The sequence below is a fragment of the Cetorhinus maximus genome, chromosome 15 (genome assembly GCF_964194155.1).
Source record: "Cetorhinus maximus chromosome 15, sCetMax3.hap1.1, whole genome shotgun sequence".
Classification (NCBI taxonomy): domain Eukaryota; kingdom Metazoa; phylum Chordata; class Chondrichthyes; order Lamniformes; family Cetorhinidae; genus Cetorhinus; species Cetorhinus maximus.
In genome coordinates, this window is record NC_135893.1 from 15468874 (window position 1) to 15487846 (window position 18973).

At 43.0% G+C, this 18973-nt stretch overlaps 1 protein-coding gene across 1 annotated transcript in view; it reads left to right on the forward strand.

Moving 5' to 3' along the window:
- plch2a (phospholipase C, eta 2a) overlaps positions 1-17169 on the forward strand; it is a 158153-nt gene extending 140984 nt beyond the window's left edge. Inside the window, exons 22-23 of the mRNA XM_078557950.1 lie at positions 3370-3706; positions 13986-17169. Of these exons, the coding sequence (XP_078414076.1) occupies positions 3370-3706; positions 13986-15820 (2172 nt within the window). The 3' untranslated portion in view covers positions 15821-17169. The remainder of the gene's footprint in view (positions 1-3369; positions 3707-13985) is intronic.
- Positions 17170-18973: the final 1804 nt, after the last annotated feature.

Here is an 18973-nt window from a genome sequence, read left to right on the forward strand (position 1 = left end):
TTTTAAAATTCACATCCTTGTTTTAAAATCCTTGCATGGCCTTTACCCTCCCTACGTCTATAATCTCTTCCAGCCCTACAATCCTCCAAGGTATCAGTGCTCCTCCAATTTTGACTTCTCGCACCTCCCAATTTTCATTAAGCCACCTTTGACAGCCATGTCTTCAGCTGCCTGGGCCCTAAACTCTCTCCAACTCTCTTGCCTTTAAGACACACTTTAAAACCTACGTCCTACCAAGCTTTTGGCCACCTGTCTTCTTCTATGGTGCAATGTCATATTTGTTTGCTAATGCTCCTATGAAGTGCCTTGGGACACTTTACTACATTAAAGGTGCAATATAAAGGCAAATTATTGTTGCTATTATTTCTAGCGTGGAGCTAGCAGAGATCTGAAAGCAGGATATGTGCCTAGTCTCCAAGCTGTGGTAGAATTTTTTTTCATTTATGAGATGTGGGCGTCGCTGCCTAGGCCAGCATTTATTGCCCAACCCTAACTGCCCTTGAGAAGGTGGTGGTGAGCTGCCTTGAATGTGGCTCAGAGTGGCCAGCGGAACTGACAGAACAAGAAGAATGATTTACAGCTCACAAAAAAAAAGTACAAAACTCAGCAAAGATAAACTTAACATCAAGGAGAAGCTAAAAGCTGTAAGAACTTGGCTGTCAATCAGTCAGAATATCTTTAATACTTGGTTCTAGCTCCTATTGTGCACCCAGGTCCTTATGCTTCCTTCATATCCCTTCCTTGGAGATTTCAATAATGCTTCTATTCTTTAGCCCAAGCCCTGGACACCAGCCTCCTTGTTATACAAAGGGATTAATTTTGACTTTGTGACAGTGTATTTATTAAAATATTAGAATTACCCATGAGTATAAAACAATCAGCAATTGAATCAAAATACCACACAAGTGCCAACTCCCGATGGGGCAAATGGCCTCCTTCTGTGCCATAAATCTTTCCATGTTTTCCCAGTTTCATTTATGCTTCATTTGAATATTTGCATCAGATTAGTCAGTGGGATGGCCTCCTGTTTGCTCGAAGGACCTCCTATTAGACTTCACCACAGACTCTACAATAGTGTGATTACCTTCATGAGGAAATATTCACTTAAGCCAAAGTATTTCAAAGTTGCATAACACATCCTCAGGTGATGGGTTTAGTTCATCACCACTCAAACTGTTCCCACCAGTGACAGACCTGTAACCCATGGCAGCTGAGCCGTGATGTTACACAGCTCAAAGTGTTCTTTCTTGACACAAGCCAGGTTTGCATGACAGACTCTGTAATTGTACTGCTGAGTGTTTTCGCAGTACGAGTGGGCACAGGCCAAACATTTCTCGCACCCACTGTTACCTTCACTGAAACACTGCTAACAGACAGGCTGATGAACTGCAACTTAAAGGGACAACAGTATGGAACTAAAAGGTGAGATTGAACATTATTGATGCGCCCATGTATACCTGAGTGTATTTATGCATTTGTGTATGCTTGTGTGTACTTATGCATATGCAAGGGTTTATTTGTGTGCATTTTAGTATGTGTTTGGTGTATGTATGGCATATGTGGTGCATGTATGGTGTGTGTGTGTTTATGTTGTGTGTGTGTTGCGAGTGTGTATGTTTATGCTGGGTGTATTGAGTATGAGTGTTTGTATGTGATGTGTGCGTGCATGTGTGATTATGTGTGTTTTTGTTCAACGTTCATTGTGGGTAATGTTTGATTCTGCACAATGGTGTAAAACAGGCAATAATGAATTGGCAGCCCCTTAAACCTCACACACACTTCAAAGTCAGTGAAATAAATATCATGTAACATGTAAAACAAGCTGCTGACTCACTGTCACCTGTTCCACACCATTGCACAAAGTCTAAATTACCTTCGATTTGTCTGTTGAACCAGATAGAATGGGCACACAGAGTCTGTTAAATATTCAACAGAAAATCATTATTCATTTTTTGACTGACTTTGTTTATTATGCTGTTTCTACCTGGTGTATTTCCCAGCTTGGACTTTGGTTCAAGAAATCACCATTATTATTTGTGTTTGATAAGTATAAGGACCCTAGCTGAATCAATTAATGCACTCACTGCATTGGGCAGCATTGAGCCAGACACAAGCCCCAGCCTTAGTCGGACTGACACAAGTGAATTGGGTTGGGGGCCGGTGAAATCAGCCAGGCCCCCCTCTATACAGTAACAGGGAGCACATTTGGATGCCGAAGAGCACAGGGTTGGGCTCTTGTGTTAATATCCTGCCACCTGTTTGGGCTCACAGAGAACAGACAACCAGTTAACTGAGGTAGCGCGAAGCTGTCAGCACATGTGAAACTGCATCTCAGCAATTTTAATGTGCTAGCACAACTCTAATGACCCGGATGGTCTCCTCCTGTACTTTATGAATCTATGATTCAAAGGGCAGGAGGGTGGAGACCTGGGGATGGGGATGAGAAAGCAGCATCTGTTCATCGAGGGTCTTTAAACAGTTAGAGGCAATGCTGCTGTCATCAACAGGGCATCTGGCTTTTGAATCCAAGCCAGACAGAAAGTAGAGCAGTTCTTTTTCTGCACCAGTGCCCAGCGATGTCTTACTGATAGCACCAATATACCACTTGAATCACATTAACATTGATGCTACATTAGTCATTGTGAGTCATAGGGATGCTATAGGTATAATGCACAGGGTGGAATTACTGACATTGGAATATTGATAGCCAGTGAAAGTAACACCTCGTGTGCTACTATGTACTGAGGCACATTGACACCTTGCTATTGCTACTTTTTGAAATATTAAATATCCTTCTCAGGATCTGATCCAATAGAGCTATTGCACTGAGCCCAATATGAATTACTGGAGACTGCAGCAATTTGCATCAGGGAAGGTTAGGGGAGATTTAATAGAGGGGTCCAAAATAATGCAGGGTTTTGACAGAATAGATAGAAAGAAACTTTCCAGTAGCAGGACGGTTGGTAATCGGAGGGCATAGATTTAAGGTAACTGGCAAACTAATCAGGGCAACATGAGGATAAATTGTTTCACACGGTGAATTGTTATGTCTGGAATACACTGCCTGAAAGGGTGGTGGAAGAAGATTCGAGAGTGACTTTCAAATACGAATTGTAATAAATACCCAAAGGGGGAAAATATTTGCAGGACTATGGGGAAAGTGATGGGGAAATGGGACTGCTTTGATAACTCTTTCAAAGAGCTGGCACGGGCACGATGGGCTGAATGACCTCTTTCTGTGCTGTATGATGCTGTGATTCGTTAGGTCCAAATTCAGAATGGTCCGATGTTTTATTTGGGATCGCCGTGAGGTTAAGACTGATTCTTAAAATCAGGTTTTTTTTTTGTTTTTATTTGTCTTTTCTGCAGATCAAGCAAGTCATGGGATTAAAGGGCCTATTCCACAGAAATCCAAAGCAGGCTTCGCTCGACAGTCATGTTGCTGTACTACTCACTCGCAAGCACTCTTTTAGCAGTCAGATCCTCCGCAGGACTGCCAGTGCCCCCACCAAAGGGCAACAGAAGAGCAAAAAGGGCTTTCCTCAAATCGTTCTAGATACCAAAGACTGCAGTTCAGAGGGAGCGAGTGAGTCCGACGACACATCCCAGCCTCGGTTTGAGCAGGATGCTGAATGTGCTGAGACTGCTCTGGAAGGTGCTGAAAGGGCTGGCACCGATGGGGAAGTGCAGACAGAGACTTTTAAAGGTAAGGGGACGAGCCAGGGGTCGGGGGAAGGTCAGAAGCCACGTGCGACTACGGGTGTGGTGTTTAGCGAGCCTTTAAGGCGAGCACACCGAGTGCGCATACTGGATCCTGAGGAGCAAAGGCAAGGCGTGTTTACCAGGTGTGCCATAAATGGCTGCGGTAGGATTGGCATGGCCACCAATTGCATGAAATGCGTCATTGGTTCTAGGGAGAGCCCAGATCTAGAACGCAAGTGGAAGGAGCGTGTCCACCAACCAGATTCCCTGGTAGTGGCCAAGCGGGCACGTCAGCGCGGTTCCTCCGAAAATGAACGGTTGATTCCCGCGGTCCAATGCCAACCCAAGCAGAGGTGGCGATGCCAGATTGTCCACGGTGTCGGTTGCAGCAGTGGAGAGGTCGACCAATTGGAGGTCACCAGCAAGGGCTGTGACTCACCCGAGTCTCAAAGCCTCGAGAGTCTGAGCGGTCTGGAGCACTCCTATCACTTGGCACAGAACCCTCAGAAGCGTCCGGGCACTCTTCAACGTGAAATGAACTCTTTGTTTGTACAAAAGATGGAGGAAATCCGAAGCAGCTCTCCAATCTTTTCCACGGGTAAGACCTGAATGGACCATTTTGTTGACCCATCTTTTGCTTTGTAGATCGTCTTATTGCTCTGGCCAGCATCACCCGTGTTCAGCTGACCCTAAACCTTCTGACCCAGCCGGAACACCATGCCAGCTATAAATTTTGACATCCATTATCGCTTGAGAAAACTTACACAATGTGGAAGAGAAACGCTAAGTTAGAGCTGCTTATTTTCTAGTTCCTCATGCGCTGCCTGCCCAGCATTCCAAAGAGTTATTGTCTTTCTTTTCTCTTAGAGGATGTCTTCAAATGGTTCAAACCAGCCAAATGTTTAGCATTTTTGATGGGCATATGGAGTTAGATTGTCTCAGGTTTTGGAGGGTGAAGATCTAATGGTCTCCTTACAACCATCTTGGACAGTAGGAGTATCCCATTTTGCATTCTGCCTGAGTCTCTCTTAGGTGCCAGGATCCTTGATCTCCTAATGTTTCCAAAGTGGAAAAGCAATGCAGTGCCTGGTAATTTAACTGATATAAAATACTGGAAAAGTACTGCGCTTTACAGACCAGCAAGATTTGACCTCTGACCTCTGCTGATATGGCTAATCTCAGCTGGCACTCAGGGCATGTAAATAAGCCTGGGTGGCCTTGGCTGAGGGTACTGCAATTGTGCTTGTGGTGTAGTGTGCCCCAGGTCTCATAATTCACCTGACCCTAATCAGACATTCACCCCATCAACAATTATGAAAGGATGGGACAGGCTAGATCCAAACAGACTGTCCAGTTGAAGAGTCAGGAACGAGGGGCCATAGACACCGAGAGGAAATGTGTGAGACTGAGAATAGAGGGAGGAGAAACATCTTCACACAGGTATAACCATAAGACCATAAGACATAGGAACAGAAATAGGCCATTCGGCCCCATCGAATCTGCTCCGCCATTCAATGAGATCATGGCTGATCTGATAATCCTCAACTCCACTTTCCTGCCTTTTCCCCATAACCCTGGATTCCCTTACTGATTAAAAATCTGTCTATCTCAGCCATGAATATGCTTAACAACCCAGCATCTACAGCCCTCTGCAATAAAGAATTCCACAGATTGACTACCCTCTGAGAGAAGAAATTCCTCCTCATCTCTGTTTTAAATGGGCTCCCCCTTACTCTGAGATTATGCCCTCTGGTCCTAGACTCTCCCACAAGGGGAAACAACCTCTCAGATTCTACTTTATCAAGCCCCCTAAGAATCTTATATGCTTTAATAAGGTCGTCTCTCATTCTTATAAATTCCAATGAGTACAGGCCTAACCAACTCAACCTCTCCTCATAAGTAAATCCCTCCATACCCGGAATCAACCTAGTGAACCTTCCCTGGACTGCCTCCAATGCCAGTGTATCTTTCCTTAGATAAGGGGACCAAAATTGTTCACAGTATTCTAGGTGTGGTCTAACTAGTGCCTTGTATAGTTTTAGCAAGACTTCCCTGTTTTAATACTGCATTCCCTTTGAAATAAAGGCCAACATTCCATTTGCCTTCCCTATTACCTGTTGAACTTGTATGTTAGCTTTTTGGGATTCATGCACAAGGACTCCCAAATCCCTCTGTGCTGCAGCCTTCTGCAGTCTTTCTCCATTTAGATAATATTCAGCTCTTCTATTCTTCCTGCGAAGGTGCATAACCTCACATTTTCCCACATTATATTCCATCTGCCAAGTTTTTGCCCACTCACTTAACCTGTCTATATCCCTCTGTAGACTCCTTGTGTCATCCACACCACTTGCCTTTGCACCTATTTTTGTGTCATTCACAAACTTGGCGATAGTACATTCACTTCCCTCATCTAAGTCATTAATATATATTGTAAATAATTGAGGCCCCAGCACTGATCCCTGTGGCACTCCACAGGTTGCCATCCTGAAAATGCTCCCTGTATCCCCATGTTTTCTATTAGTTAGCCAATCCTCTATCCATGCTAATATACGACCCCCAACACCATGGGCTCTTATCCTATTAAGTAGTCTTATGTGCGGTACCTTATCGAACGCCTTTTGGAAATCCAAATATATTACATCTACTGGTTCCCCTTTATCTACCCTGCTTGTTACCTCCTCAGAGAATTCTAATAAATTTGTTAGACATTATTTCCCCTTCATGGAGCCATGCTGACTCTGAATGTATTTCTAAATGCTCTGCTATTACATCCTTTATAATAGACTCCAACATTTTCCTAATGACAGATGTTAAGCTAACTGGCCTATAGTTACCTGCTTTTTGTCTCCTTCCCTTTTTGAACAAGGGTCTTACATTGGCCGTTCTCCAATCCTCTGGGACTTTTCCAGAATCTAAAGATTCTTGGAAGGTTACTACCAGTGCATCCACTATCTCTGTAGCTACTTCCTTTAATATCCTAGGATGACACCCATCAGGGCCAGGGGACTTATCAGCCTTTAGCCCCATTAGTTTCCCTAGTACTTTTTCGCTAGTGATAGTTATTGTATTTATTTCCTCCTCCCCCCCACTTTTTGCTCCTTGATTATTTAGTATTTTTAAAATGCTATTAGTATCTTCTACCATGAAGACTGAAGCAAAGTATTTATTCAACTCCTCTGCCATTTCCTGGTTCTCCGTAATTATTTCCCCAGCCTCATTCTCTAAGGGGCCTATGTTCACTTTTGCATCTCTCTTCCTTTTTATATATTTAAAGAAGCTCTTCCTGTCTATTTTTATATTACTTGCTAGTTTACCCTCAAAGTTTATTTTCTTCCTCTTTATTTTTTTTTGGTCATCTTTTGTTGGTTTTTAAAACTTTCCCAAACCTCTGGCTTACAACAAATCTTTGCCACCTTGTATGTTTTTTCTTTCAATTTGATACTGTCCTTAACTTCCTTGGTTAACCATGGTTGGTTTATCCCCTTCCTTGAATCCTTCTTCCTCACTGAGATATATCTTTGTTGAGAGTCATGAACTATTTTCTTAAACGTCTGCCATTGTTCATCAACCATCTTTTCTGTTAAACTGCTTTCCCAGTCTACTCCAGCCAACTCTGCTCTCATTCCATTGTAATTACCCTTACTTAAGTTTAGCACAGTTGTTTCTGACCCAAGTTTCTCACTCTCAAACTGAATGCTAAATTCTACCATATTATGGTCACTGTTACCTAGGGGATCCTTTACTCTGAGATCATTTATTAAACCTGCCTCATTACACATTACCAGATCCAAAATAGCCTGGTCCCTGAATGGATTCACATAATATTGTTCTAAGAAACTGTCCTGAATACATTCTATGAATTCTTGCTTGTGTCTACCTCCGCCAATTTGATTTTCCCAATCTACATGAAGATTAAAGTCAGCCATGATTAATGTACTGCCTTATTTACTCATTATTTCCCTCATTATCTCCTGATTTATTTTCTGTCCTACAGTATAGCTACTGTCAGGGGGCCTATAGACTACTCCCACCAGTTTCTTCTTCTGCTTGTTATTTCTTACCTCCAGTCATATGGATTCTACATCTTCCGATCCAAGGTCCTTTCTTGCTATCGCACTTATTCCATCTTGTACTAACAAAGCTACCCCACCACCCTTTCCTTTCTGTCTGTCCTTTCGAAAAGCCACATATTCCTGAATATTTAGTTCCCAGCTTTTATCCCCTTGTAACCACTTCTCCATAACGGCTATAAGATCATACCCATTAACCTCTATTTGTGCCATTAATTCATTTATTTTGTTCCAAATACTATGTGCATTTAAGTAAAGGGCCATTAATTTTGCCTTTTTACTATTTTTTCCCCCTTTGCTGCTTTTTTAAATGTTTGTACACTCTGTCCTTTCCTGAGGTAGGGGTGTGAGGCTGTGGAATTCACTTCCGGGGTTTGTGGTTGAGGCAAAAACATTCAGGATTGGATTGGATGAAGGAAAATGGATTGAAGGGAACAATCAGTTAAATGTGATTAGAACTATTTGCTTGAAGGGAGGGTAAAGAGACAGGAAGCTAAACCAGACCAGAACAAGAGCAATTTAGATAAATGAAAGGATGCTGGGTTTAAAAAGTAGGTTTTTATGTTTTTAGAAGTTGAGTTTCCACCTTTACACTTTCTATGACCTCCCTACGTCACTGAGCCCCTTTTGCTGAAGTGTGGGATCACAGAATCGCAGAACTGTTACAGCGCAGAAGGAGGCCATTTGGCCCTTCATGTCCATGCTGGTTCTCTGTAGGAGCAATTTACCTGGTGCCACTCCCCTGCCTTCTCCCCGGAGCCCTGCTCATTCTTCCTTTACAGAAACAACCCAATTCCCTCTTGAATGCCTCAGTTGAACCTGCCTCTACCTCATTTTTAGGCAGTGCATTCCCTAGCTGCGGAAAAACAATTTTCTCTTTTTCTCCCCCATTGCTTCTTTTATCAATTACCTTAAATCTGTGCCCCCTTGTTCTCAATATCTATGACTTAGCGATGAGCTGAACCCCACTTTTAACCTGGGAGTGCAGGTAGACCAAAGTCAGCAGAGAGTCAGGTGGTTTTATTTCCTGGGCTTTGTTTTTCTGTCCCCTTGTGGACTCATGCCATGTATATCCTTGAGCTTGCTCCATCATTCAATTCGATCATGGCTGATCATCTACCTCAAATCCATTTTTCTATCCACTCCCCATATCTCTTGATTCTCTGACAGACCAAAAATCTGTCTATCTCAGTGCTGCATGTACTCAACAATAGAGCATCCACAACATTCTGGGATAGAGAATACCAAAAGTTCACTACTCTGAGTGAAGAAATTTGTCCTCATCTCAGTTGTAAATGATTGGCTTCTTATCCTGAGATTCTGCCCCTATGTTCTAGATTCCCCAGCCAGGGGAAACAACCTCTGTGTCTATTCTATTAAGCCCCTTCAGACTCTTTTATGTTTCAATGGGGTCCTCTCTCAGTCTTCTAAACTTCAAAGACTATAGGTCCAATTTACTCAACCTCTCATCATAGACATCCCTCCCATCCCAAGAACCAATCTAATGAACTTGCCATTCTGCTTCCAAAGCAATGATATCCTTCCTTAAATAGGGATTCAAAACTGCGTACATTTCTTTGGGCTCCTCCCAGCCCAACATGAAGCTTTCAAAAGTAAAAACAATTACCCACCAGAGCCTCAGCTAACAACACTCCTACCTGCCGTCAGTTTTCTCAGGTGGGTCCGGGACTGTGCAAGCCTTAATCATTCAGGTGTTGGAACCCCCTGCCCATTGCAATTACATCAACCGCCCTTTGTAATCAAGCCTTGGCATGTCTGGGGGTGGGTGATTGTCGCAAAGCCAGAAAAGTGCCAGTTAAAATTTGAGGAGGCCTTCCCAGAAGTGATTTTAACCCCTCCTCATTCCAGCTGAGTGGGCTGTAGTGAAATTAGGCTTTTCATCTTAAAGATTTACCTAGAGGGTAATTCTAACCCAATCTCGTCAGTTCTCCAATGGGCTGGTTGGGTTAAAAGTGGCCCTACCTTACATTACAGTTTTACATTAAAGGAAAAACAGTGAGAATCTGACCTTTAACTGGTACTTCTTCAGTTCTGAGTACGACTTGTCTGAAATCCTTTATGTGCTTCCTTTCTCGCCTTTTGCTTCCTAATGAGTTTAACAGTTTGTAATGTTCTGCCCTTGCTGCACTGGCAGTGGACAACTGACTTGGAAAGCAACACAAAGGTAAAGATCTGCTCCCCTTAGATTTCCCCTCTTGCTTCATTGAACCTGTTGTTTAATTGGGTGATAAGAATTTACTTTCCAACCTGAGTTGTACAAAGATGTCTCAATCCTGGGCCAAGCTGATGGGGGTTGAGGGGGTTGAGGGGGGGGCAGTGTTGGTGGCAGCAGGTGGGAGCTGCCTTTAGCACTCATGTCAACTGGCTTTTGCAGTTTTGTAAAGGTCCCTTAAGGAACAGGCCTGAAGATGGGAGAGAGACACCTTCTATGCTCAAGGTTTAATTAGGGTGGCTTCATTCTTGAAGCTTGAGCATTTCACTGGTTAATAATGATGTACTAGAATCAAAAATATATAGACAGTAAGGGGACTCAAGGGACCCAGTTGTCTTTGTCACTCTGATTCAATGGGTAGTACGCTCACCTCTGAGTCAGCAGGCCATGGGCTCAAGTCCCACCCAGAAACTTGAGCAGAAAATCCAGGCTGACACTTCCAGTGCATTACTGAGGAAACGCTGCACTGTCAGAGTGCTGTCTTTTGGATGGGATGTTAAATTGAGGCTCTGTATACCTAACCTGAGAGTGATCGCTATTCCAGAACCAGAGTGGAACATCTTCCATTGCCCAGCACTGATATTCATCAGCTTTAAAACCAGATTTGGCCAGTTGAGGAAGGTATTTGTTATTTTCAAAAGCACGTCAGCAGTGCCTATTCTGACCAGTCCATGCTGCTGTATTCTTAATGTTGTGTCCAAGTGGCCCAACAATTCCATCACTCATTAGCAAGTATTCTCTTTCCTCAATGTCTGTATTTCCACTGTCACTTAGTGCCTAGGCCAAGTAGTCACAGGTATGATAGCCCAGATGGCCTCCTTCTATGCTGTATGGTTGGGACATCTTTGCCGAAACTCAATTAAGACTTTTAACTTATGCATAGAAACCTTCTGATTTAAATGATCTGATTTTTAAACATTGCATTTTATTACGAGTGACGTTTTCAGTGAAGCCTTTCAAGCCTGCATGTTCCAAGTTTGTGCATTCACTGACATTTCACTAACTGCAGTAGTGACTATTTCTCAATTGATCAAAGGATTCTTTGGACATCAAACAAATATTGTTGCCATTCTGTGTATACAGGAAAGGTCTGTAGGTCTGTTTGAAAGTTCCTGTGTAAAGGATACTGTGCTAATGTGAGATAGTTACATAAATCGTGAACACTGGTAACCGAGTCCCAAGTTGAACTCATGAGTTGTACAAACCCTGCATCACATGAGGTATTCCACTTACAATGAGGGATGATAAATAATACATTTTCATCATGTAAAAGCAGCTTCTCGTCAGCAATTTATAAGTTTTAGTGTGCAGGTATGTGTGCATGGTTGTGTGTGCGCACACATGTTTATTATTGAGTTCTTGATACAGTCCAAAGGTTCTGGATGTATCCTCAGTACATCATAGCAACTTATGGCCCTGATAAGATGGGTCATGGGGCCACTTTCAATGTTGAAACAAAACTGAATCGCTTTTAGCATCAAAAGGCCTTTGTTAAACTACTATGTGAAGATCAAGGTGCAGATGTGAATCTCCACCAATAACGACCTTCAGAGTTGTCATATTTGCTGGATCTTTCGTGGCCTGAACTCAAGAAACCTTATATTGTGCATTAACATTGAGTCTGCTGCAGATATACACAGTGATGTGATGGGAATACGTCACTAATCACTGTGCAGCACACCATCAACATTTCATCAAGCTACAGCTCCAGAATAGCAATGATCCTATAATAAGTACAGCTGCAATGCAGACTTCATTAAGCCTTTTGGCAATAAATGTAAAACAACGTGAACTTGTGTGACATTTTGTGAAGAAATTGTTCATGAGACAAATGTCATCCAATCAATGTTATTTAAATCAGGCCAGAATAAGCAACCAGCAAAATTCAAAGCTTTGTGGCAGGGACCTAGTTCAGTGGCCAACCTTGTGAGCCGGCAAGGTGACTATTGCCACAAAAGTTAGAAAAATGTCTACAGCATTGTATGTGATGTTTTCATGATGCTTATGAGGGTGGTGGAAATGGAAACAATCAATGATTTCAAAAGGAAATTGGATGGCCACTTGGAGAAAATAAACTTGCGAGGCTACAGGGATCGAGTGGGAAAGGAGGACTGAGCTACTCTGCTTCTGCTGCTTGCTTCACACAAACAGCATCCCACCCTTAGCCTCCCTATTATTTTTTAAGAATGCACTGGATTTGCACATTAACTGCCCATTAAACTTGCTACAGAAAGTTAGGGATTTTATTGAATAGTGTAAGGGCTCTTTTAACAATGTGATAGTTGGTCATGGCTGCCAATCTCTCTAGTCCAAAATGGGAAAAATTTAAACTGGTGAGGCCTATTCCTGCAACTAGTCAATTATTGTTAACAATTTTAAAAATTGCAAATTTTAAACTCTTTCATATTTTTCCTTCATTTTCTTTCTTGATCCATTCCTTCCCTCCTTATTTCTCCTTCATAACCTGATTTGACTCTTATTCACACTCCTTTTCCACCATTCCTCTGTTTCTTTCTTAATCCTTAAATCTCATTGTTTAAAGACATAGACTGTTGGCTCCATTACTCTTAACTGTTATCAGCTCTGCACTTCCAGCAGGTTTCAGTGTAAAACCTTTTTGAACTGAAGGATGTAGGAAAGGCCTTAACTAAGGGCTTGCAGGGTGAGATGTCCTGGTCCAGGAAGATTTGGCCCATTGCATTGTGTTGTGTTTTGTTGGGTTGTGCTGTGTTGGACTGTGCTATGCTGTATTGGGCTGTGCTGTGCTGTGCTGTGTTTGGGCTGTGCTGTGGTGGACTGTACTGTGCTGTATTGAACTGAGTTTTCTTGTGTTGAAAAGTTTTGTGTTACCTGTGCTGTCTTGTGTTGGACTTTACTGTCTTGGGTTGGGCTGTGCTGTGTGGTGTTGGGCTGTGCTGTCCTGGACAGTGCTGTGCGGTGTTGGGCCGAGCCGTGTGGTGCTGGACGTGCCATGCGGTGCTGGATAGTGCCGTGTTATATTTAATTGCGCTGTGCTGAACTATTATGTGTTATCTTTCATTACGGAAGCAGCTCCTGTTGTCAAGCTGAAGTCTCAATTTGTTTTAATAGCCGAAGTGTTTCCACTTAGGAATTATAACTGACTGCATGAACTGGCTTATTGAGTTCTTTCAACACCTTGAGGGGAAAGACTACTCCAGATTAGTGACATTTTGAAATTGGAAGAGATGAAATAATTGATTTATGAAACGCCTTTAACAGAGCATGTGTCTTTAAAAAAATACAAATTGCTTTTTTGCGAAGGTATGTGGTTTGTTATCCACAAAAACCTTTTATATTGCAAGTGTTGCTGAGGTCTCACAGGCATAAATGCTGTGTGGGAGGTTAACAATGTCTTGAGGGCTTCAGGCAAAGTTAAAGTGCCCATTGTCCTACTCAGTCAACATTGTTCTGGATTTAAGAGGATGGTTCAGTAATTGGTTTTGCAGATACACTGTCCGGAATGTGACTTGGTTAGTTATTCTCAGTCAAGCTGGAAACCAGGCCAAAGGAACTGGGACAGGATGAATACTGTAGTTCATGACATTTGCCTGCTGGTAGCCCCTGTTGGAAGTGCATGTGCACAGATGTGTGGCACACCCAGGGCACTTTACCCAGCATTGGCGTATTCCACAGAGATGGACATGGAAACGTACTGACCAGGCCCATGCACGAAAGATTGAACAAGGGGGCCGTGATCACCTATGGAGCCAAACCTCTAATGTGAACAACAGTCTTGAGGAGAGAGTAGGGAGAAACAGGACAGAAAAAAGAATATTTTCAGAACAGTTTTTAAAAGCCTATGTTTTAAGCCCTAACTTTAGTGTCACGAGAAAGCAGTTTGATTTTGTGCCTTGCATTTCTTCCATTCATTGACCTGATCCCCACACTGTGACTGTATGATGGACTGTGGTGAAGCTCGATTGATACTTTTTGATTGTTTTCTTCTCTTCTCCCTGTAGGTGTCCAGCCATTCTCACATCCTGTTCCAAGCATTCCCATGCACACTCTTGAAACTATTACTGAAGAATCTATGCATTTTGAGGATAGAACTTGCACCGACTCCCAGCCGATGTCCTCATCAACTGTGAGAAGCTCCAGAGAAGAAACCACCAACTCAGAAGAACGCCTAGTTACAGAAAGCAGCTTGTCACCACCAAAAGCTAATAAAGTCCCGACCGATAATAACCAAGCAATAAAGGCACCAGAGGCATCCATTAGTGAGGGAAAATTGGGACATGGAGCTGTTTGCCTGTGCGTGGATCTCCTCACAGGAAGCAACAAGCAAAAGGAGACCCTTCATGCTCATGTTTGTCTTACATCGAATCTCCATGAAGATTCTCAGGATGATGATGAAGCTTCCCATTTTTCTGATGGCAACACAAATTCATGCTCTCCCATCAATCACTCCACAACCACAAGGAGCTCTTCTCAAAACCCAAAAGATTCCTCATTTGCACCAGATGTCCAGAGCAAAGAAAGAGCTGGACTCCTCATTGACCATCTGGCTCAACTTGATGCTTTACCTACAGGAGCCTCAACCAATAATCCTGTTCAGGAAGCATCAGGTGAGAGATTGGACAGTACAGAGTTAGCCCAATCCCAGAAAAGTCCTGTTAATGATTTACTCCCCAGTTTCACACCACAAGGTGCTCAAAACGGGTGTGACAAAAATAACCCAGGTTGTCATGTTAGGAAAAGTGTTCACTCTGATATGGTGCGAAGTGTTAGTTGTGATGGGCGTCTTATTCAAAGTCAACAGCCATTGTTGATGACTCCTATCCAACTATGCACATCTCCAGTGCCTGCAGTGTCATCAGATGTGACCATAAATGATAGAATCTGGTGTAAATTGGACTCTGGGAACCACAGGGATAGTATGTCCTCATCATCCAGTATGTCATCAAATGACACAGTCATTGACTTGTCGTTGCCCAATTTGGCTCGGAAAAGTTTATCTGACCTCAGCTGCAGGCAGAATGAAACTTTGGAAGGGCTGATGATAGATAAACGGATAAGGCCTCGATCAGCTACAAATGGTCATGAAATGCTCGCCAAAGTTAGCAAAAGCAAGTCTAATCCCAATTTAAGATCTGATGGTGACCAGCAACAAGTTGATGACCTTCAACCGAAGCCCTTGGCTAAATCATCACCAATTCCCTGCCAGTCAAACTCAAGGCGACACACCTGGAGTAGGCTATACATGGAAAGCCTCAAACAGTCTTCCCCAACTCTAAAATCAATGATGCAAAGCAAAAAGGTAGCGGACAGTCCGAGCAAATCAAAAAGCTTAGGTGACCTGACTTCCGATGATATTGTGCCCAGCTTTGAAAGCAAATACAAGAGCATCAGCCGGAACTTTATCACAAGGCCCATGCGTGAGCAGCGCAGGGCAGCCGGGCTGAAGAGGCTTGCTCAGGACAATTTGACGGAGCAGCTGAAGAGGATCACAAGCTTCGAGCGGGAGAACGATATCACCTCTCCCACTGCCGATCAGCCTCCGGAGACTGAGGAGACCAGCCCGGTTGTCCTGCGCAGATCTTCATCGAGGAGCCAAAGCCGCGTGCGGTACATCGCAAACCGGGCGAAGCAGGCACAGGAACGGCAGAGGCTGTGGAACTTGATGCAGAGCAACCCGTCCACCGTGCTGGAAGAGAGGGGCAATCCGGAGGGGGCCTGCTCTGACCCCAACAGCATTTGCACCGACTTAGCCCTGCCCCATCAAGTCACAGAGGAACTCAAGGTCTCGCAAACCACTGGCACCGAGGCTGAGGTCTTCTTCATGCTAAAACTTTAAGACTTATTGCAAAGAGAACTTACTGAGGGCAAACAAACTGAAACTTGTCAACAGACTTCAAGAATGATCGTGAGATGTTTCACTCCAAGGGCATCACTGAGGCATCAACCTCAGGAATGGGTCCAACTTTTAAAAAGCTGGAAGTTGTGCATTTTTTATGTTGCACTTTCTATGTGCCATACTGTGCACAGATCATGTGGTTTGCACTGGAATTTGAAACCTTTTACAATACAAGTGCAAATTGGTGCAGAAACTAGCACTAAAAATTGCACAAAAAGAGCAAGGGAGATTGGGGAGTGAGAGCCAGCAAGGGATGGAAAATAAATTCAGCTCTTAAGAGCTTGTGGAAAAACTATATCTTCCTCCCATAGGTGGGGATGTGAAACACGTGACAGTGTTGTGTAATATCTAATACTACTCGTTTCGAGTCGAAGATCAGGCAAATGTGTCTTCAATGCATAGGCATTGCCATTGAATTCTAGGCCCCTATCGGGAGACACATCTACAGCAGTGACAAAAGTGTCTGAATTATTTTTTAAAACTGTTTGTGTGTATGTAAAGATAAAACTGCACGATAATATTGATTTTATTTAAAATAGAATTCTTTTAGATTGTTCCAAAAGAAATATCACCAAAAAATTGAGAAAAGGCTGCTGTGTATTTAATAAATGTGCAGCAGTGTGTATGTGTGTATGAATTGTACTTTCCTAAAAAAGCTATATTCATTTTTTAAAAATGTGTTGCATGTTTTTTGATGTTTAATTTGTGATTTTAATATACAACTGAGTATGGCTTCCAAAGTGTAGATTAAATTCCACCCACAAGTATATCCAGGGCAGTTGCTCCAGATGTGATGATTATTGTATTAACCCTTTCCGCAGCCAGGTGTAACTATACAAATGTTCTCAGGAGGTACATCAGGTTAATATTAGGTTGTTTGAAGCTTCCTGGAGGTCTAGTGGATAAAGGCTCCTTCCAGCCATCCAGAGCAGGTTGGCCAAGGATCTAACCCTAGCCTGTGCTGAGTTAGCTGATGTCAAATTGGGTGCAAGTTGGGATGAAGAAATTGATCTCCTGGACTCCAGAGGGGAAAATCAGCCCTTGATCACTATACATTGTAGTGCGTTTGTATGTGCCTAGGTGTGGCCATTGGAACATTGGGAAAGAGAATTTCAGCTTTCCACTACCCTTTGTGTAAAGAAGTGTTTCCTGGCATCAAGCCTGAATGGCCTGGTTCTAAATTTAAGGTTATGCCCCCTTGTTCTGGACCACTCGACTAGGTTTTCTCTCCATCTACAAAAAATGCTGGAAAAATTCAGCAGGTCTAACAGCATCTGTGCGGAAAGAAAAGAGAGTTAACATTTCGAGTCCTTATGACTCTTCTTCAGAGTGACTCTTCAGAGCTCTGAAGAAGAGTCATAAGGACTCGAAACATTAACTCTGTTTTCTTTCCCCACAGATGCTGTTAGACCTGCGGAGTTTTTCTAGCATTTTCTGTTTTTGTTTCAGATTTCCAGCATCCACATTATTTTGCTTTTATGCTTTTCTCTCCATCTACCCTCCTTTAACCCTTTAATCATTTAAACACCTTGATCAGATCTCCCCTTTCTTAAGAGAACACAAGACTAAACTAAGCAGTGACCGACTCCACGATGATATCAAAGACATGTGCTTGGGTGAGGTACCAGAAAGAAATCTACGTTCACAAAGGAATCAGCGACCCCAAGTTCCTCTGGGCTTTTACAGTCTGCTGTTATAACTTAAACATAAGACTGACAAAAGTGCCATGGAGGTGGATAGACTCAGTTACATGAGGTCTCCTTCACCTTTGCCATTTTCTAAGTTGCCTTGTAAAGGGTCGAAAACCCGACTGCCCCTTATAAGGCGCATGATTGGTCAGGAGTGGGGATTCTGTAGTCTGGGAATTCCCTTAGACTTCTGGCTCAGGATGGGGGCCCAATGCACACTGAGCATGATTAAACCAATGGTAGTTGCACAATACAAGGATACTGGAGTCATTGGCTAAGCAAAGCAATCATTTAACCTCAACAGAACTCAGCCTTGAGGTGAGGAAAACACCCTGTGATGGAGAGCTTTGGCATTCTTCCCTGTCTTTCCATATTGTTTTTGCCATTTCATTCTCCTGAGCATGGCTCTGCCTAATGGGTTGGCTACCCAATACCCACTTCTTCCCTCAGCACAGTGACATCTGGCTTATTCCTCACTTACCTGCTTGACCCAGAAGTGAAGGCAACAACAACAATTGCTTATGTTTATATAATGCCTTTAACATAGAAACATTCCAAGGCACTTCAGATGCAGACAAAATTTGACACTAAGGACATACTCGAACAGGTGACCAAAGCTTGGTCAAAGAGCTAGGCTTTCACGAACATCTTAAAGGAGATTTAAGGAAAAATATTCAGAGCATAGGGCCTAGGAGCCTGACGTAAGGGCCACCAATGGTGGAGTGATGAAAATTGGGGATGCTGAAGAGGCCAGAATCTGAGGAATGCTGAGGTCTCAGAGGTTCATGCAGCTGGTGAACATTACATAACGGGAGAAGGCAAGCAAATGATCATCTCAGGAAAGGAGGAAAAGAATATAGGGTCAGCTTCATGTGATGAACATTACATTGAATTATATTACTTGGAATGTAGGGTACAGAAACAGGCCATTCATCCCAATTGGCCTTTGCCAGTGTTTATGTTCCACAGAGCCACATCCGATCTTACTTCATCTCACCCTACCTGCATATCCTTTTATTCCTTTCTCCCTCATGTGTTTATCTAGCTTCCCCTTGAATGCATCCACTGCATTCGCATCTATTCGCCTCAACCACTCCCTGTGGTAGCGAGCTCCACATTCTAATTACTCTTTGGGGAAAGAAATTTCTCCTGAATTCTTTGTCGGATTTATGAGTGACTATCTTATATTTATTGCCCCTTCAAGTGGAAACATCTTCTGTAAGTCCTTATGTAGAACTTTATCTATTGGACCCATCATAATCGTAAAGACATCTATCAGGTCAACCCCCAGCCTTCTCTTTTCTGCAGAAAAGTACACCAGCTTGTTCAATCTTCCCTGCTAGTCATAACCACTCAATTCTGGTATCATCCAAGGTGTCATTGTTGTTGCTTAATTTGCAGTAAC